Source organism: Anastrepha obliqua, chromosome 5 (genome assembly GCF_027943255.1).
Source record: "Anastrepha obliqua isolate idAnaObli1 chromosome 5, idAnaObli1_1.0, whole genome shotgun sequence".
Taxonomy (NCBI): Eukaryota; Metazoa; Arthropoda; class Insecta; order Diptera; family Tephritidae; genus Anastrepha; species Anastrepha obliqua.
In genome coordinates, this window is record NC_072896.1 from 36798983 (window position 1) to 36820707 (window position 21725).

The following is a 21725-nucleotide window of genomic DNA, read 5'->3' on the forward strand; positions in this document are numbered from 1 at the left end:
AGCAGCACGCAAAAGTGCACCAGCAACTGGTGGAGTTAAAAAGCCACATCGTTATCGTCCAGGTACAGTGGCGTTGCGTGAAATTCGTCGCTATCAAAAGAGTACCGAATTATTGATACGCAAATTGCCATTCCAGCGCTTGGTTCGTGAAATAGCGCAAGATTTCAAAACAGATCTACGTTTCCAAAGTTCTGCTGTTATGGCTCTACAAGAAGCAAGTGAAGCATACTTGGTTGGTCTTTTTGAAGATACCAATTTGTGTGCCATCCATGCTAAGCGTGTTACAATTATGCCAAAAGATATTCAATTGGCTAGACGTATTCGTGGTGAACGTGCTTAAATCAATAAGAAAACATATAAAAAAACGGTCCTTTTCAGGACCACAATTTGTTAAACAAAAAAGATCAAAAATTTTATTGAAATATTTATGCATATACATACCTATATGTGTAGGTATTTTTGTGTTTTCGTAAATGTATGTAGTACATGTACAGTTCTTTATCTACTCCACATCGTTTATACTCGTGTGCTTTTAAGTATAGTCGGCATGCATGTATACACGTTTATGTACGTATGTATATGCGCACATAACCAGTTAATAAGCAGCAATTTTGGCGCAATTCGGTAATATGTACAAAAATATAATACACATAATGGGATGCCACGTTCTTTATTAAGAATATTAAATGAATAAGAAAACTAATATATTTTAAAAAATGGTCCTTTTCAGGACCACAATTTGTTAAACGAAAAAGATCAACAATGTTATTGGAATATTTATGCGTATACATATATGTGTAGATATTTTTGTGTTTTCGTTAATGTACGTAGTACACACATACAAACATACATATACATTTCTTTGTCTACTCCACATCATTTATACACGAGCGTTTTTTAGTACAGCCTGTAGGCATGTATACACATGTATGAATGAATATGTATACATAACCAGTTTATATGCCGCAGTTTTGGCGCAAATATACATGCGTCTAAGTGTATGAAAAAATAACACATTTATTAGGAAAATTATTTAAATCTCTTTGTAAATGTATTTTGTCGTCCTGAAAAGGACGGTTTGTTTGCGTCGGTATTTATAATTATAATTCGCCTATATTTTTCACTTTATGCTTTCTTTTCGGTCTTCTTTGGCAAAAGTACAGCTTGAATATTAGGCAAAACACCACCTTGAGCAATAGTTACACCAGACAACAATTTATTCAATTCTTCATCGTTGCGGATGGCCAATTGTAAATGACGTGGGATGATTCTTGTCTTTTTGTTATCACGAGCAGCATTACCAGCCAATTCAAGAACTTCAGCTGCTAAATATTCCATAACTGCAGCTAGATAAACTGGAGCACCGGCACCAACACGCTCAGCATAATTGCCTTTGCGCAACAAACGATGAATACGACCAACTGGAAATTGAAGACCAGCACGATTTGAACGGGACTTTGCCTTTCCCTTAACTTTACCACCTTTACCACGGCCTGACATTTTCACTGCTATAGATTGTTCACTTCACTACACTAAAAAGCAATGTAATGTATTATACTCAATGTATAAGCACACTAATCACTGATACACAAAATGTGCGCTGCTTATATACTTTTTCGCTATGCTGAGCACCAACCCCTGTACTGTGCTGTTGAGCATCGTGCGTATACTACTACTTCGTATTATCTCGCCGAAGAGTTGGTCGGCAAATATGCACTTAAGCATGCACACGACAAATGGTAGGTATAATAAGTGACAGTGCGAGTGAAAATAAAATCATAAAATCATCAAAGTTGTGAAGAAATTAAAATGCCGCCAAAAACTAGTGGAAAAGCAGCAAAGAAAGCCGGTAAGGCTCAAAAGAATATTACTAAAAATGATAAGAAAAAGAAGCGTAAGAGGAAGGAAAGTTATGCCATCTACATCTATAAAGTGTTGAAACAAGTACATCCTGATACCGGTATTTCATCCAAGGCCATGAGCATTATGAATAGTTTTGTGAATGACATCTTTGAGCGCATTGCTGCGGAAGCGTCGCGTTTAGCTCACTATAACAAACGTTCAACCATCACCAGTCGCGAAATTCAAACTGCTGTACGTTTACTTTTGCCCGGTGAATTGGCCAAACATGCCGTCAGTGAAGGTACCAAAGCTGTTACCAAATATACCAGTTCCAAATAATTTTTCCAACTGAACTAATGGTATATAAATATATTAACAAAACAAGGCCCTTTTCAGGGCCATAAAATATAAATTAACAAAGAGGATAAAAAATTGTTGATTAATATCTCTACATATGTACATATGTATGCACATTGAAATTAATTTAAAAATTCCTTAATATTGAAGAATATATTCATATGGTTTCATTAGTCTATTAAATATGATTTTGTTGAACTACTTGGTTTTTATTTTTTTAATGTTTTCTACACACTGTAAGGAATAAATTCACTTTTGATCTTTTTGTTAAGAGATTTTGTAGCCCTGAAAAGGGCTTATTATTAATTTACCATGAAGGTTCCGTTTATAACTCACTTACAAACACCGTAAATTATTTACTTTTTACCTGCTGCTGTAGGTTTTTTTGCGGCTGGCTTTTTATTCGATGCAGACTTCTTGGATTTAGCAGCAGTTGCTTTTGCTTTAGCTGCTTTTGGTTTAGCAGTTGCAGATTTGGCTTTAGTTGGTTTCACTTTTAATGCGCCACCCTTTTTTGCATCTTTCGCCTTAGCCTTTTCAGTTTTCTTCTTTTCAGCTGTTTTCTTACTGGCAACAGCTTTTTTTACCTTTTTCTCACCACTTGCCGCCTTTTTGACTTTACTCAACGATTTTTTCTTTGATGCACCACTATCTGCTGCCTTCTTTTTAGCCTTAACCTTCTCTGCTGATTTTACGGCTTTTGATTTCAATTTTCCCTCGCTTGATTTACTGGCTGCAACTGATAGTTTGAATGAACCGGACGCACCTTTTCCTTTGGTTTGAATTAGTTTTCCACTTGTAACAGCCGATTTCAAATAACGTTTAATGAATGGTGCCAATTTTTGGGCATCACATTTGTATGTCGCACTAATATATTTCTTAATCGCCAAGAGTGATGAACCGCCACGTTCCTTTAAATTCTTAATTGATGCGTCGACCATTTGTTGTGTTGGTGGATGGGTAGGGGCAACCGACGGCTTTTTGGGTTTAGCTGCCTTAACCTTTTTGGCAACAACTTTCTTTTCAGCAATAGTAGCAGCAGTAGCTACTGGGGAGCTTACATTCACAACAGCAACTGAATCAGACATCTTTATTTATATATTGTAGATTAAAACCTCAATTCAAATTCCACGTATGTATTATACACTTTATACACTTCACTCACTTTATGCACTGTATGCACTACACTAATAGAGCACTGGTAAATTAAGAGAATTTCTGGAATCCAATATGTAGTTTAACTCCCTTCAAAATTTGAGAAGCAGAGCGAAAAGATGATAATCAAATTTTCACGTTCCAGTGCTATTTAGTGCTTCTATATGACAAACTTTAAGATTTATTTAATTCACTAAAATTCATTGAATTTACTAATTCAACAAATTTATATGTAAAACGATAGTATGCATGAGTCACTTTCATATCAATATACTTAAATTGGAATAAAATCAATATTTTTCTTGTAACGAGTGTTTTAGTCGAAACTTTGTACTCAAAATATTAAATTTTCGCTAGTTTTAGTAGATTTTCTTAAAACTCCTTAATATAAATCAATTATAACTATTGAAAATATAAAATATATCAAATTATCAATCATCTAAACAGGTTATTTTATATATTACTTAAAATAATATGTTTGAAAAAATAAAATTAAATATCTCAATGGTATCACCAGAGCAATTCTCAGTGGCGTTAGTTGGATGCATGAAATAATCCAGTATTTTGATGAATATTGAAAACTTTAATTTTGGTTGAAATGAATGATGGTAATGAAATAATTAAATTTGACTAATGTGGATTATGTAAATTTTATTTTAATATATTACTTAATTTTTTGATATTAATTCAAATATTCACTGATCAATAAATATATATATATATTATATATATACATATGTGTGCATACAAAATTTTTTATTTAATTAATTAAATATTATTGTTATTAATAAAAAAATGTAACTTTTTCTTTAAAAAATTTGCAATATATGTCAAAGCATATATATTTTTAAAAAGTTGTATTTATGTAGTGAAAAAAAATTATTTAAAAATTAAATATATCAGGTTAGAAGCCTGGGTGTTAAAATAGAGTCATAATCTATTTAACACATTCGCGGACATTAAAAATTTCTGGAAGCTGCAAAAATAGACAGGTAATTATTTTTGAAACTAGTTGTAATATCCTAAATCTGATTATACATATATTATATTATAAGTGTAGTCAGAACATCGTATTTTAACTGTTATATGAAAGTACTTAATGAATCAAGTGGTCATTACTTAAAAATGTATATTAATTACAAAAACTTAAAGTTACATGAAATTAAATGAACAAAACTTGGCTTTAAAATTTGAATGCTGTAGCATCACGTCATTTTGCATCACTATAAAAATAAATGCTATAGCATTCACGTCTGCGAACGTGTTAATTGTATAATGAGTATGTACATATGTACTCGAGCTCATGAAATATATAATCACAACAGAATTGTGCGTTTGTTTAAAATTTTGAGTCTTTGTTAAAAGAATATTGTGGTCCTGAAAAGGACCGTTTTGTATGTTTTTCAAATATGTACCCAAGAAATTATTTAACCGCCGAAACCGTATAAAGTACGGCCTTGTCTCTTTAAAGCGTACACAACATCCATAGCTGTAACTGTTTTCCTTTTGGCATGTTCAGTATAGGTAACTGCATCACGGATAACATTCTCCAAAAATACTTTTAAAACACCACGAGTTTCTTCATATATCAAACCAGATATACGTTTTACACCACCACGACGAGCTAAACGTCGAATAGCTGGTTTAGTGATACCTTGGATGTTATCACGTAAAACTTTGCGATGACGTTTGGCTCCACCTTTTCCCAAACCTTTACCACCTTTGCCGCGACCAGTCATTTTTTATTGTAGTATTTACTATTTGCACAAGTAAGAATTTAACACTTTAACACTGTAACACTTCACCACCAATGAAATAACAGAAGCGAGAGCACATCTATTTATACCAAAATCTCACAACTGCAATACACAAGACAAAAGGTACGCCATACATCTATCTCGCTTCAACACATACCTCATAATACATGGACTTGTGAAACATATTAGTTGGAATTGCTACTTAGGTTGTGAACGTCATACAATTTGTTATAGGTACAGTGTATAGTGTTCTATAGTGTTCAAATCATTGTGACAAATAATAAAAAAAGTGAGTAGTGAAAAATGGCTCGTACAAAGCAAACAGCCCGAAAATCGACTGGTGGAAAAGCACCACGTAAACAATTGGCGACAAAAGCTGCACGCAAAAGTGCACCAGCAACTGGTGGAGTTAAAAAGCCACATCGTTATCGTCCAGGTACAGTGGCTTTGCGTGAAATTCGTCGCTATCAAAAGAGTACCGAATTATTGATACGCAAATTGCCATTCCAGCGCTTGGTTCGTGAAATAGCGCAAGATTTCAAAACAGATCTACGTTTCCAAAGTTCTGCTGTTATGGCTCTACAAGAAGCAAGTGAAGCATACTTGGTTGGTCTTTTTGAAGATACCAACTTGTGTGCCATCCATGCTAAGCGTGTTACAATTATGCCAAAAGATATTCAATTGGCTAGACGTATTCGTGGTGAACGTGCTTAAATCAATAAGAAAACTTGTGAAAAAACGGTCCTTTTCAGGACCACAATTTGTTAAACGAAAAAGATCAAAAATTTAATTGAAATATTTATGCATATACATATGTACCTATATGTGTAGGTAGTTTTGTGTTTTCGTAAATGTATGTAGTACATGTACAGTTCTTTATCTACTCCACATCGTTTATACTCGTGTGCTTTTAAGTATAGTCGGCATGCATGTATACACGTTTATGTACGTATAAGCGCACATAACCAGTTAATAAGCAGCAATTTTGGCGCATTCGGTAATATGTATAAAAATATAATACACATAATGGGATGCCACGTTCTTTATTAAGAATATTAAATGAATAAGAAAACTATTTTAAAAAATGGTCCTTTTCAGGACCACAATTTGTTAAACGAAAAAGATCAACAGTGTTATTGGAATATTTATGCGTATACATATATGTGTAGATATTTTTGTGTTTTCGTTAATGTACGTAGTACACACATACAAACATACATATACATTTCTTTGTCTACTCCACATCATTTATACACGAGCGTTTTTTAGTACAGTCTGTTGGCATGTATACACATGTATGAGTGAATATGTATACATAACCAGTTTATATGCCGCAGTTTTGGCGCAAATATACATGCGTCTAAATGTATGAAAAAATAACACATTTATTAGGAAAATTATTTAAATCTCTTTGTAAATGTATTTTGTCGTCCTGAAAAGGACGGTTTGTTTGCGTCGGTATTTATAATTATAATTCGCCTATATTTTTCACTTTATGCTTTCTTTTCGGTCTTCTTTGGCAAAAGTACAGCTTGAATATTAGGCAAAACACCACCTTGAGCAATAGTTACACCCGACAACAATTTATTCAATTCTTCATCGTTCCGGATGGCCAATTGTAAATGACGTGGGATGATTCTTGTCTTTTTATTATCACGAGCAGCATTACCAGCCAATTCGAGAACTTCAGCTGCTAAATATTCCATAACTGCAGCTAGATAAACTGGAGCACCGGCACCAACACGCTCAGCATAATTGCCTTTGCGCAACAAACGATGAATACGACCAACTGGAAATTGAAGACCAGCACGATTTGAACGGGACTTTGCCTTTCCCTTAACTTTACCACCTTTACCGCGACCTGACATTTTCACTGTTATAGATTGTTCACTTCACTACACGACAAAGCACTGTAATGTATTATACTCAATGTATAAGCACACTAATCACTGATACACAAAATGTGCGCTGCTTATATGTATACTTTTTCGCTATGCTGAGCACCAACCCCTGTACTGTGCTGTTGAGCATCGTGCGTATACTACTACTTCGTATTATCTCGCCGAAGAGTTGGTCGGGAAATATGCACTTAAGCATGCACACGACAAATGGTATGTATAATAAGTGACAGTGCGAGTGAAAATAAAATCATAAAATCATCAAAGTTGTGAAATTAAAATGCCGCCAAAAACTAGTGGAAAAGCAGCAAAGAAAGCCGGTAAGGCTCAAAAGAATATTACTAAAAATGACAAGAAAAAGAAGCGTAAGAGGAAGGAAAGTTATGCCATCTACATCTATAAAGTGTTGAAACAAGTACATCCTGATACCGGTATTTCATCCAAGGCCATGAGTATTATGAATAGTTTTGTGAATGACATCTTTGAGCGCATTGCTGCGGAAGCGTCGCGTTTAGCTCACTATAACAAACGTTCAACCATCACCAGTCGCGAAATTCAAACTGCTGTACGTTTACTCTTGCCCGGTGAATTGGCCAAACATGCCGTCAGTGAAGGTACCAAAGCTGTTACCAAATATACCAGTTCCAAATAATTTTTCCAACTGAACTAATGGTATATAAATATATTAACAAAACAAGGCCCTTTTCAGGGCCACAAAATATAAATTAACAAAGAGAATGAAAAAATGTCTTCATTAATATCTCTACATACATACATACATACATACATACATACATATGTATGCACATTGAAATTAATTTTAAAATTCTTTAATATTGAAGAATACCAGAGCTATGTTCATATGGTTTCATTAGTCTATTAAATATGATTTTGTTAAACTACTTGGTTTTTATTTTTTTAATGTTTTCTACACACTGTAAGGAATAAATTCACTTTTGATCTTTTTGTTAAGAGATTTTGTAGCCCTGAAAAGGACTTATTATTAATTTACCATGAAGGTTCCGTTTGTAACGCACTTACAAACACCGTAAATTATTTACTTTTTACCTGCTGCTGTAGGTTTTTTTGCGGCTGGCTTTTTATTCGATGCTGACTTCTTGGATTTAGCAGCAGTTGCTTTTGCTTTAGCTGCTTTTGGCTTAGCAGTTGCAGATTTGGCTTTAGTTGGTTTCACTTTTAATGTACCACCCTTTTTTGCATCTTTCGCCTTAGCCTTTTCACTTTTCTTCTTTTCAGCTGTTTTCTTACTGGCAACAGCTTTTTTCACTTTTTTCTCACCACTTGCCGCCTTTTTGACTTTACTCAATGATTTTTTCTTTGATGCACCACTATCTGCTGCCTTCTTTTTAGCCTTAACCTTCTCTGCTGATTTTACGGCTTTTGATTTCGATTTTCCCTCGCTTGATTTACTGGCTGCAACTGATAGTTTGAATGAACCGGACGCACCTTTTCCTTTGGTTTGAATTAGTTTTCCACTTGTAACAGCCGATTTCAAATAACGTTTAATGAATGGTGCCAATTTTTGGGCATCACATTTGTATGTCGCACTAATATATTTCTTAATCGCCAAAAGTGATGAACCGCCACGTTCCTTTAAACTCTTAATTGATGCGTCGACCATTTGTTGTGTTGGTGGATGGGTAGGGGTAACTGACGGCTTTTTGGGTTTAGCTGCCTTAACCTTTTTGGCAACAACTTTCTTTTCAGCAATAGTAGCAGCAGTAGCTACTGGGGAGCTTACATTCACAACAGCAACTGAATCAGACATCTTTATTTATATATTGTAGATTAAAACCTCAATTCAAATTCCTCGTATGTATTATACACTTTATACACTTCACTCACTTTATGCACTGTATGCACTACACTAATAGAGCACTGGTAAATTAAGATAATTTCTGGAATCCAATATGTTGTTTAACTCCCTTCAAAATTTGAGAAGCAGAGCGAAAAGATGATAATCAAATTTTCACGTTCCAGTGCTATTTAGTGCTTCTATATGACAAACTTTAAGATTTATTTAATTCACTAAAATTCATTGAATTTACTAATTCAACAAATTTATATGTAAAACGATAGTATGCATGAGTCACTTTCATATCAATATACTTAAATTGGAATAAAATCAATATTTTTCTTGTTACGAGTGTTTTAGTCGAAACTTTGTACTCAAAATATTAAATTTTCGCTAGTTTTAGTCGATTTTCTTAAAACTCCTTTATTTAAATCAATTATTACTATTGAAAATATAAAATATATCAAATTATCAATCCTCTAAACATTTTATTTTATATATCATTTAAAATAATATGTTTGAAAAAATAAAATTAAATATCTCAATGGTATCACCAGAGCAATTCTCAGTGGCGTTAGTTGGATGCATGAAATAATCCAATATTTTGATGAATATTGAAAACTGTAATTTTGGTTGAAATGAATGATGGTAATGAAATAAATAAATTTCACTAATGTGAATTATGTAAATTTTATTTTAATATAATACTTAATTTTTTGATATTAATGTAAATATTCACTAATCAATCGCGTTTTTAGATATATATATATATATATATATATACATATGTGTGCATACAAAATTTTTTATTAAATTAATTAAATATTATTTTAATTAATAAGCAAATTTAACTTTTTCTTTAAAAAATTTGCAATATATGTCAAAGCATATATATTTTTAAAAAGTTGTATTTATGTAGTGAAAAAAAATTATTTAAAAATTAAATATATCAGGTTAGAAGCCTGGGTGTTAAAATAGAGTCATAATCTATTTAACACATTCGCGGACATTAAAAATTTCTGGAAGCTGCAAAAATAGACAGGTAATTATTTTTGAAACTAGTTGTAATATCCTAAATCTGATTATACATATATTATATTATAAGTGTAGTCAGAACATCGTATTTTAACTGTTATATGAAAGTACTTAATGAATCAAGTGGTCATTACTTTAAAATGTATATTAATTACAAAAACTTAAAGTTACATGAAATTAAATGAACAAAACTTGGCTTTAAAATTTGAATGCTGTAGCATCACGTCATTTTGCATCACTATAAAAATAAATGCTATAGCATTCACGTCTGCGAACGTGTTAATTGTATAATGAGTATGTACATATGTACTCGAGCTCATGAAATATATAATCACAACAGAATTGTGCGTTTGTTTAAAATTTTGAGTCTTTGTTAAAAGAATATTGTGGTCCTGAAAAGGACCGTTTTGTATGTTTTTCAAATATGTACCCAAGAAATTATTTAACCGCCGAAACCGTATAAAGTACGGCCTTGTCTCTTTAAAGCGTACACAACATCCATAGGAAAAACTTTCCTTTACTACCACGATATATTTGAATGGGGGGCGGAGGGGGAGGGGGCGGGGCACCACCCACCACGCCCATTAGAAAGAGCAAGGTCACACCATTATAACTGTGAAAGTCCCAACCTCCTAGGGTCCCTATAGAACCCCCGGGAGAAGTTTAAAAATTAGGTTTTTTCCGACCACATTTGCAGTTTGTACTGAAATACAGTTGAAGAGAAGAGAATACAGCAGTCGACAACCCAGCAAGCATTTAACTTAGGTTTTATAATTCATAGCACTTATGAAAATGTTGTTTTATCTTAAAAGTTATGAGTGCCGATGGCGAAAATTTAGGCGATTTTTATTTCAAATTTTCAGCTTTTGTAAAAATATTTGTTTTTGTAATATATATGTATATTTGAAGGCAAAAATGCGCCGCAGGCGAAAATTTGGACTAAAAATCGCGCGATTTTTATTCCAAATTTTCAGCATTTGTAAAAATATTTGTTTTTGTAATATGTATGTATATTTGAAAGCAAAAGAGCGCCGCAGGCGAAAATTTGGACTAAAAATCGCGCGATTTTTATTCCAAATTTTCAGTATTTGTAAAAATATTTGTTTTTGTAATATATATGTATATTTGAAAGCAAAAAAGCGCCGCAGGCGAAAATTTGGACTAAAAATCGCGCGATTTTTATTCCAAATTTTCAGTGTTTGTAAAAATATTTGTTTTTGTAATATGTATGTATATTTGAAAGCAAAAAAGCGCCGCAGGCGAAAATTTGGACTAAAAATCGCGCGATTTTTATTCCAAATTTTCAGTATTTGTAAAAATATTTGTTTTTGTAATATATATGTATATTTGAAAGCAAAAAAGCGCCGCAGGCGAAAATTTGGACTAAAAATCGCGCGATTTTTATTCCAAATTTTCAGTGTTTGTAAAAATATTTGTTTTTGTAATATGTATGTATATTTGAAAGCAAAAAAGCGCCGCAGGCGAAAATTTGGACTAAAAATCGCGCGATTTTTATTCCAAATTTTCAGTATTTGTAAAAATATTTGTTTTTGTAATATATATGTATATTTGAAAGCAAAAAAGCGCCGCAGGCGAAAATTTGGACTAAAAATCGCGCGATTTTTATTCCAAATTTTCAGTATTTGTAAAAATATTTGTTTTTGTAATATGCATGTATATTTGAAAGCAAAAAAGCGCCGCAGGCGAAAATTTGGACTAAAAATCGCGCGATAATAATATAAGAGTTATTCCTTTTATGTTGACTGGGTTTTTCTCATTTCGCTTTGTTCTTCTCTCTCTCATCGTTCGTTTGACAGTTTGCTCCTCACATTTATTCTGCACGGCATTACAAACGTTTAGAAGAACATTTGTAATAATAAAATTCTAATAGAATTTGTAGTATTATTTAGTGAAAATAGCTTTAAATCAATTCTTCAATTAATAAAGAGTGTTTATAAGTGAATTCGTTACTTTTCTGTGTTTGTATTTAAGTGAAATAAGCGTCTGTAATAGGGCATTTTTTCAAGCTTATGCAAAAAAGGTGCATTTTTAACGTTAAATATTGCTATTAAATCTTAATTTTAATTTATAAAAAGTAATACAAATCAAAAGGCTGATATAGTGACTACATTTGCGTGTTATAATTTTTAAATTCGGTCCACGCACTTAGACATTATAAGCAAATATATCGTGGTAGAAAAGGAAAGCTCAGCCCATCCATAGCTGTAACTGTTTTCCTTTTGGCATGTTCAGTATAGGTAACTGCATCACGGATAACATTCTCCAAAAATACTTTTAAAACACCACGAGTTTCTTCATATATCAAACCAGATATACGTTTTACACCACCACGACGAGCTAAACGTCGAATAGCTGGTTTAGTGATACCTTGGATGTTATCACGTAAAACTTTGCGATGACGTTTGGCTCCACCTTTTCCCAAACCTTTACCACCTTTGCCGCGACCAGTCATTTTTTATTGTAGTATTTACTATTTGCACAAGTAAGAATTTAACACTTTAACACTGTAACACTTCACCACCAATGAAATAACAGAAGCGAGAGCACATCTATTTATACCAAAATCTCACAACTGCAATACACAAGACAAAAGGTACGCCATACATCTATCTCGCTTCAACACATACCTCATAATACATGGACTTGTGAAACATATTAGTTGGAATTGCTACTTAGGTTGTGAACGTCATACAATTTGTTATAGGTACAGTGTATAGTGTTCTATAGTGTTCAAATCATTGTGACAAATAATAAAAAAAGTGAGTAGTGAAAAATGGCTCGTACAAAGCAAACAGCCCGAAAATCGACTGGTGGAAAAGCACCACGTAAACAATTGGCGACAAAAGCTGCACGCAAAAGTGCACCAGCAACTGGTGGAGTTAAAAAGCCACATCGTTATCGTCCAGGTACAGTGGCTTTGCGTGAAATTCGTCGCTATCAAAAGAGTACCGAATTATTGATACGCAAATTGCCATTCCAGCGCTTGGTTCGTGAAATAGCGCAAGATTTCAAAACAGATCTACGTTTCCAAAGTTCTGCTGTTATGGCTCTACAAGAAGCAAGTGAAGCATACTTGGTTGGTCTTTTTGAAGATACCAACTTGTGTGCCATCCATGCTAAGCGTGTTACAATTATGCCAAAAGATATTCAATTGGCTAGACGTATTCGTGGTGAACGTGCTTAAATCAATAAGAAAACTTGTGAAAAAACGGTCCTTTTCAGGACCACAATTTGTTAAACGAAAAAGATCAAAAATTTAATTGAAATATTTATGCATATACATATGTACCTATATGTGTAGGTAGTTTTGTGTTTTCGTAAATGTATGTAGTACATGTACAGTTCTTTATCTACTCCACATCGTTTATACTCGTGTGCTTTTAAGTATAGTCGGCATGCATGTATACACGTTTATGTACGTATAAGCGCACATAACCAGTTAATAAGCAGCAATTTTGGCGCATTCGGTAATATGTATAAAAATATAATACACATAATGGGATGCCACGTTCTTTATTAAGAATATTAAATGAATAAGAAAACTATTTTAAAAAATGGTCCTTTTCAGGACCACAATTTGTTAAACGAAAAAGATCAACAGTGTTATTGGAATATTTATGCGTATACATATATGTGTAGATATTTTTGTGTTTTCGTTAATGTACGTAGTACACACATACAAACATACATATACATTTCTTTGTCTACTCCACATCATTTATACACGAGCGTTTTTTAGTACAGTCTGTTGGCATGTATACACATGTATGAGTGAATATGTATACATAACCAGTTTATATGCCGCAGTTTTGGCGCAAATATACATGCGTCTAAATGTATGAAAAAATAACACATTTATTAGGAAAATTATTTAAATCTCTTTGTAAATGTATTTTGTCGTCCTGAAAAGGACGGTTTGTTTGCGTCGGTATTTATAATTATAATTCGCCTATATTTTTCACTTTATGCTTTCTTTTCGGTCTTCTTTGGCAAAAGTACAGCTTGAATATTAGGCAAAACACCACCTTGAGCAATAGTTACACCCGACAACAATTTATTCAATTCTTCATCGTTGCGGATGGCCAATTGTAAATGACGTGGGATGATTCTTGTCTTTTTATTATCACGAGCAGCATTACCAGCCAATTCGAGAACTTCAGCTGCTAAATATTCCATAACTGCAGCTAGATAAACTGGAGCACCGGCACCAACACGCTCAGCATAATTGCCTTTGCGCAACAAACGATGAATACGACCAACTGGAAATTGAAGACCAGCACGATTTGAACGGGACTTTGCCTTTCCCTTAACTTTACCACCTTTACCGCGACCTGACATTTTCACTGTTATAGATTGTTCACTTCACTACACGACAAAGCACTGTAATGTATTATACTCAATGTATAAGCACACTAATCACTGATACACAAAATGTGCGCTGCTTATATGTATACTTTTTCGCTATGCTGAGCACCAACCCCTGTACTGTGCTGTTGAGCATCGTGCGTATACTACTACTTCGTATTATCTCGCCGAAGAGTTGGTCGGGAAATATGCACTTAAGCATGCACACGACAAATGGTATGTATAATAAGTGACAGTGCGAGTGAAAATAAAATCATAAAATCATCAAAGTTGTGAAATTAAAATGCCGCCAAAAACTAGTGGAAAAGCAGCAAAGAAAGCCGGTAAGGCTCAAAAGAATATTACTAAAAATGACAAGAAAAAGAAGCGTAAGAGGAAGGAAAGTTATGCCATCTACATCTATAAAGTGTTGAAACAAGTACATCCTGATACCGGTATTTCATCCAAGGCCATGAGTATTATGAATAGTTTTGTGAATGACATCTTTGAGCGCATTGCTGCGGAAGCGTCGCGTTTAGCTCACTATAACAAACGTTCAACCATCACCAGTCGCGAAATTCAAACTGCTGTACGTTTACTCTTGCCCGGTGAATTGGCCAAACATGCCGTCAGTGAAGGTACCAAAGCTGTTACCAAATATACCAGTTCCAAATAATTTTTCCAACTGAACTAATGGTATATAAATATATTAACAAAACAAGGCCCTTTTCAGGGCCACAAAATATAAATTAACAAAGAGAATGAAAAAATGTCTTCATTAATATCTCTACATACATACATACATACATATGTATGCACATTGAAATTAATTTTAAAATTCTTTAATATTGAAGAATACCAGAGTTCATATGGTTTCATTAGTCTATTAAATATGATTTTGTTAAACTACTTGGTTTTTATTTTTTTAATGTTTTCTACACACTGTAAGGAATAAATTCACTTTTGATCTTTTTGTTAAGAGATTTTGTAGCCCTGAAAAGGACTTATTATTAATTTACCATGAAGGTTCCGTTTGTAACGCACTTACAAACACCGTAAATTATTTACTTTTTACCTGCTGCTGTAGGTTTTTTTGCGGCTGGCTTTTTATTCGATGCTGACTTCTTGGATTTAGCAGCAGTTGCTTTTGCTTTAGCTGCTTTTGGCTTAGCAGTTGCAGATTTGGCTTTAGTTGGTTTCACTTTTAATGTACCACCCTTTTTTGCATCTTTCGCCTTAGCCTTTTCACTTTTCTTCTTTTCAGCTGTTTTCTTACTGGCAACAGCTTTTTTCACTTTTTCTCACCACTTGCCGCCTTTTTGACTTTACTCAATGATTTTTTCTTTGATGCACCACTATCTGCTGCCTTCTTTTTAGCCTTAACCTTCTCTGCTGATTTTACGGCTTTTGATTTCGATTTTCCCTCGCTTGATTTACTGGCTGCAACTGATAGTTTGAATGAACCGGACGCACCTTTTCCTTTGGTTTGAATTAGTTTTCCACTTGTAACAGCCGATTTCAAATAACGTTTAATGAATGGTGCCAATTTTTGGGCATCACATTTGTATGTCGCACTAATATATTTCTTAATCGCCAAAAGTGATGAACCGCCACGTTCCTTTAAATTCTTAATTGATGCGTCGACCATTTGTTGTGTTGGTGGATGGGTAGGGGCAACCGACGGCTTTTTGGGTTTAGCTGCCTTAACCTTTTTGGCAACAACTTTCTTTTCAGCAATAGTAGCAGCAGTAGCTACTGGGGAGCTTACATTCACAACAGCAACTGAATCAGACATCTTTATTTATATATTGTAGATTAAAACCTCAATTCAAATTCCTCGTATGTATTATACACTTTATACACTTCACTCACTTTATGCACTGTATGCACTACACTAATAGAGCACTGGTAAATTAAGATAATTTCTGGAATCCAATATGTTGTTTAACTCCCTTCAAAATTTGAGAAGCAGAGCGAAAAGATGATAATCAAATTTTCACGTTCCAGTGCTATTTAGTGCTTCTATATGACAAACTTTAAGATTTATTTAATTCACTAAAATTCATTGAATTTACTAATTCAACAAATTTATATGTAAAACGATAGTATGCATGAGTCACTTTCATATCAATATACTTAAATTGGAATAAAATCAATATTTTTCTTGTTACGAGTGTTTTAGTCGAAACTTTGTACTCAAAATATTAAATTTTCGCTAGTTTTAGTCGATTTTCTTAAAACTCCTTTATTTAAATCAATTATTACTATTGAAAATATAAAATATATCAAATTATCAATCCTCTAAACATTTTATTTTATATATCATTTAAAATAATATGTTTGAAAAAATAAAATTAAATATCTCAATGGTATCACCAGAGCAATTCTCAGTGGCGTTAGTTGGATGCATGAAATAATCCAATATTTTGATGAATATTGAAAACTGTAATTTTGGTTGAAATGAATGATGGTAATGAAATAAATAAATTTCACTAATGTGAATTATGTAAATTTTATTTTAATATAATACTTAATTTTTTGATATTAATGTAAATATTCACTAATCAATCGCGTTTTTAGATATATATATATATATATATATATACATATGTGTGCATACAAAATTTTTTATTAAATTAATTAAATATTATTTTAATTAATAAGCAAATTTAACTTTTTCTTTAAAAAATTTGCAATATATGTCAAAGCATATATATTTTTAAAAAGTTGTATTTATGTAGTGAAAAAAAATTATTTAAAAATTAAATATATCAGGTTAGAAGCCTGGGTGTTAAAATAGAGTCATAATCTATTTAACACATTCGCGGACATTAAAAATTTCTGGAAGCTGCAAAAATAGACAGGTAATTATTTTTGAAACTAGTTGTAATATCCTAAATCTGATTATACATATATTATATTATAAGTGTAGTCAGAACATCGTATTTTAACTGTTATATGAAAGTACTTAATGAATCAAGTGGTCATTACTTTAAAATGTATATTAATTACAAAAACTTAAAGTTACATGAAATTAAATGAACAAAACTTGGCTTTAAAATTTGAATGCTGTAGCATCACTATAAAAATAAATGCTATAGCATTCACGTCCGCGAACGTGTTAATTATATAATGAGTATGTACTCGTGCTCATGAAATATAGAATCACAACAGAATTGTGAGTTTGTTTAATATTTTAATTGAACAAAATTTTGAATCTTTGTTAAAAGAATATTGTGGTCCTGAAAAGGACCGTTTTTATGTTTTTCAAATATGTACCCAAGAAATTATTTAACCGCCGAAACCGTATAAAGTACGGCCTTGTCTCTTTAAAGCGTACACAACATCCATAGCTGTAACTGTTTTCCTTTTGGCATGTTCAGTATAGGTAACTGCATCACGGATAACATTCTCCAAAAATACTTTTAAAACACCACGAGTTTCTTCATATATCAAACCAGATATACGTTTTACACCACCACGACGAGCTAAACGTCGAATAGCTGGTTTAGTGATACCTTGGATGTTATCACGTAAAACTTTGCGATGACGTTTGGCGCCACCTTTTCCCAAACCTTTACCACCTTTGCCGCGACCAGTCATTTTTTAGTATTTACTATTTGCAAAAGTAAGAATTTAACACTTTAACACTGTGACACTTCACCACCAATGAAATAACAGAAGCGAGAGCACATCTATTTATACCAAAATCTCACAACTGCTATACACAAGACAAAAGGTACACCATATATCTATCTCGCTTCAACACATACCTACATAACACATGGACTTGTGAAACGTATTAGTTGAAATTGCTACTTAGGTTGTGAACGTCATACAATTTGTTATAGGTACAGTGTACAGTGTATAGTTTTCTATAGTGTTCAAATCATTGTGACAAATAATAAAAAAAGTGAGTAGTGAAAAATGGCTCGTACAAAGCAAACAGCCCGAAAATCGACTGGTGGAAAAGCACCACGTAAACAATTGGCGACAAAAGCAGCACGCAAAAGTGCACCAGCAACTGGTGGAGTTAAAAAGCCACATCGTTATCGTCCAGGTACAGTGGCGTTGCGTGAAATTCGTCGCTATCAAAAGAGTACCGAATTATTGATACGCAAATTGCCATTCCAGCGCTTGGTTCGTGAAATAGCGCAAGATTTCAAAACAGATCTACGTTTCCAAAGTTCTGCTGTTATGGCTCTACAAGAAGCAAGTGAAGCATACTTGGTTGGTCTTTTTGAAGATACCAATTTGTGTGCCATCCATGCTAAGCGTGTTACAATTATGCCAAAAGATATTCAATTGGCTAGACGTATTCGTGGTGAACGTGCTTAAATCAATCAGAAAACTTACAAAAAAACGGTCCTTTTCAGGACCACAATTTGTTAAACGAAAAAGATCAAAAATTTTATTGAAATATTTATGCATATATGTACATACCTATATGTGTAGGTATTTTTGTGTTTTCGTAAATGTATGTAGTACATGTACAGTTCTTTATCTACTCCACATCGTTTATACTCGTGTGCTTTTAAGTATAGTCGGCATGCATGTATACACGTTTATGTACGTACGTATATGCGCACATAACCAGTTAATAAGCAGCAAAGCAGCAATTTTGGCGCAATTCGGTAATATGTATAAAAATATAATACACATAATGGGATGCCACGTTCTTTATTAAGAATATTAAATGAATAAGAAAACTATTTTAAAAAATGGTCCTTTTCAGGACCACAATTTGTTAAACGAAAAAGATCAACAGTGTTATTGGAATATTTATGCGTATACATATATGTGTAGATATTTTTGTGTTTTCGTTAATGTACGTAGTACACACATACAAACATACATATACATTTCTTTGTCTACTCCACATCATTTATACACGAGCGTTTTTTAGTACAGCCTGTAGGCATGTATACACATGTATGAATGAATATGTATACATAACCAGTTTATATGCCGCAGTTTTGGCGCAAATATACATGCGTCTATTCACATTCGATAATATGTATGAAAAATAACACATTTAGTGAGAAATTGTTTAAATCTCTTTGTAAATGTATTTTGTCGTCCTGAAAAGGACGGTTTGTTTGCGTCGGTATTTATAATTATAATTCGCCTATATTTTTCACTTTATGCTTTCTTTTCGGTCTTCTTTGGCAAAAGTACAGCTTGAATATTAGGCAAAACACCACCTTGAGCAATAGTTACACCGGACAACAATTTATTCAATTCTTCATCGTTGCGGATGGCCAATTGTAAATGACGTGGGATGATTCTTGTCTTTTTATTATCACGAGCAGCATTACCAGCCAATTCGAGAACTTCAGCTGCTAAATATTCCATAACTGCAGCTAGATAAACTGGAGCACCGGCACCAACACGCTCAGCATAATTGCCTTTGCGCAACAAACGATGAATACGACCAACTGGAAATTGAAGACCAGCACGATTTGAACGCGACTTTGCCTTTCCCTTAACTTTACCACCTTTACCACGGCCTGACATTTTCACTGTTATAGATTGTTCACTTCACTACACGACAAAGCACTGTAATGTATTATACTCAATGTATAAGCACACTAATCACTGATACACAAAATGTGCGCTGCTTATATACTTTTTCGCTATGCTGAGCACCAACCCCTGTACTGTGCTGTTGAGCATCGTGCGTGTACTACTACTTCGTATTATCTCGCTGAAGAGTTGGTCGGCAAATATACACTTAAGCATGCACACGACAAATGGTAGGTATAATAAGTGACAGTGCGAGTGAAAATAAAATCATAAAATCATCAAAGTTGTGAAATTAAAATGCCGCCAAAAACTAGTGGAAAAGCAGCAAAGAAAGCCGGTAAGGCTCAAAAGAATATTACTAAAAATGATAAGAAAAAGAAGCGTAAGAGGAAGGAAAGTTATGCCATCTACATCTATAAAGTGTTGAAACAAGTACATCCTGATACCGGTATTTCATCCAAGGCCATGAGCATTATGAATAGTTTTGTGAATGACATCTTTGAGCGCATTGCTGCGGAAGCGTCGCGTTTAGCTCACTATAACAAACGTTCAACCATCACCAGTCGCGAAATTCAAACTGCTGTACGTTTACTTTTGCCCGGTGAATTGGCCAAACATGCCGTCAGTGAAGGTACCAAAGCTGTTACCAAATATACCAGTTCCAAATAATTTTTCCAACTGAACTAATGGTATATAAATTATTAACAAAACAAGGCCCTTTTCAGGGCCATAAAATATAAATTAACAAAGAGGATAAAAAACTGTTGATTAATATCTACATATGTACAAATGTATGCACATTGAAATTAATTTAAAAATTCCTTAATATTGAAGAATATATTCATATGGTTTCATTAGTCTATTAAATATGATTTTGTTGAACTACTTGGTTTTTATTTTTTTAATGTTTTCTACACACTGTAAGGAATAAATTCACTTTTGATCTTTTTGTTAAGAGATTTTGTAGCCCTGAAAAGGGCTTATTATTAATTTACCATGAAGGTTCCGTTTATAACTCACTTACAAACACCGTAAATTATTTACTTTTTACCTGCTGCTGTAGGTTTTTTTGCGGCTGGCTTTTTATTCGATGCAGACTTCTTGGATTTAGCAGCAGTTGCTTTTGCTTTAGCTGCTTTTGGCTTAGCAGTTGCAGATTTGGCTTTAGTTGGTTTCACTTTTAATGCACCACCCTTTTTTGCATCTTTCGCCTTAGCCTTTTCAGTTTTCTTCTTTTCAGCTGTTTTCTTACTGGCAACAGATTTTTTTACCTTTTTCTCACCACTTGCCGCCTTTTTGACTTTACTCAATGATTTTTTCTTTGATGCACCACTATCTGCTGCCTTCTTTTTAGCCTTAACCTTCTCTGCTGATTTTACGGCTTTTGATTTCGATTTTCCCTCGCTTGATTTACTGGCTGCAACTGATAGTTTGAATGAACCGGACGCACCTTTTCCTTTGGTTTGAATTAGTTTTCCACTTGTAACAGCCGATTTCAAATAACGTTTAATGAATGGTGCCAATTTTTGGGCATCACATTTGTATGTCGCACTAATATATTTCTTAATCGCCAAGAGTGATGAACCGCCACGTTCCTTTAAACTCTTAATTGATGCGTCGACCATTTGTTGTGTTGGTGGATGGGTAGGGGCAACCGACGGCTTTTTGGGTTTAGCTGCCTTAACCTTTTTGGCAACAACTTTCTTTTCAGCAATAGTAGCAGCAGTAGCTACTGGGGAGCTTACATTCACAACAGCAACTGAATCAGACATCTTTATTTATATATTGTAGATTAAAACCTCAATTCAAATTCCACGTATGTATTATACACTTTATACACTTCACTCACTTTATGCACTGTATGCACTACACTAATAGAGCACTGGTAAATTAAGAGAATTTCTGGAATCCAATATGTAGTTTAACTCCCTTCAAAATTTGAGAAGCAGAGCGAAAAGATGATAATCAAATTTT

General features: G+C 33.4%; 4 protein-coding genes across 4 annotated transcripts; all 4 read right to left on the reverse strand.

Moving 5' to 3' along the window:
* Positions 1-1084: 1084 nt before the first annotated feature.
* Positions 1085-1516, reverse strand: LOC129248281 (histone H2A). The gene has a single exon (XM_054887768.1). It carries the CDS (start codon positions 1498-1500, stop codon positions 1126-1128), a length of 375 nt encoding a protein of 124 aa, XP_054743743.1. The 5' UTR covers positions 1501-1516; the 3' UTR covers positions 1085-1125.
* Positions 1517-6547: 5031 nt separating this feature from the next.
* LOC129248517 (histone H2A) lies at positions 6548-7036 on the reverse strand. Its single transcript, XM_054888091.1, has one exon. The coding sequence runs from the start codon at positions 6977-6979 to the stop codon at positions 6605-6607; it is 375 nt and encodes a 124-aa protein (XP_054744066.1). The 5' UTR covers positions 6980-7036; the 3' UTR covers positions 6548-6604.
* A 6745-nt stretch (positions 7037-13781) lies between these two features.
* LOC129248249 (histone H2A) lies at positions 13782-14276 on the reverse strand. The gene has a single exon (XM_054887725.1). The coding sequence runs from the start codon at positions 14217-14219 to the stop codon at positions 13845-13847; it is 375 nt and encodes a 124-aa protein (XP_054743700.1). The 5' UTR covers positions 14220-14276; the 3' UTR covers positions 13782-13844.
* Positions 14277-19306: 5030 nt separating this feature from the next.
* On the reverse strand, positions 19307-19804 carry LOC129248250 (histone H2A). The gene has a single exon (XM_054887726.1). It carries the CDS (start codon positions 19740-19742, stop codon positions 19368-19370), a length of 375 nt encoding a protein of 124 aa, XP_054743701.1. The 5' UTR covers positions 19743-19804; the 3' UTR covers positions 19307-19367.
* Between the last annotated feature and the right edge of the window lie 1921 nt (positions 19805-21725).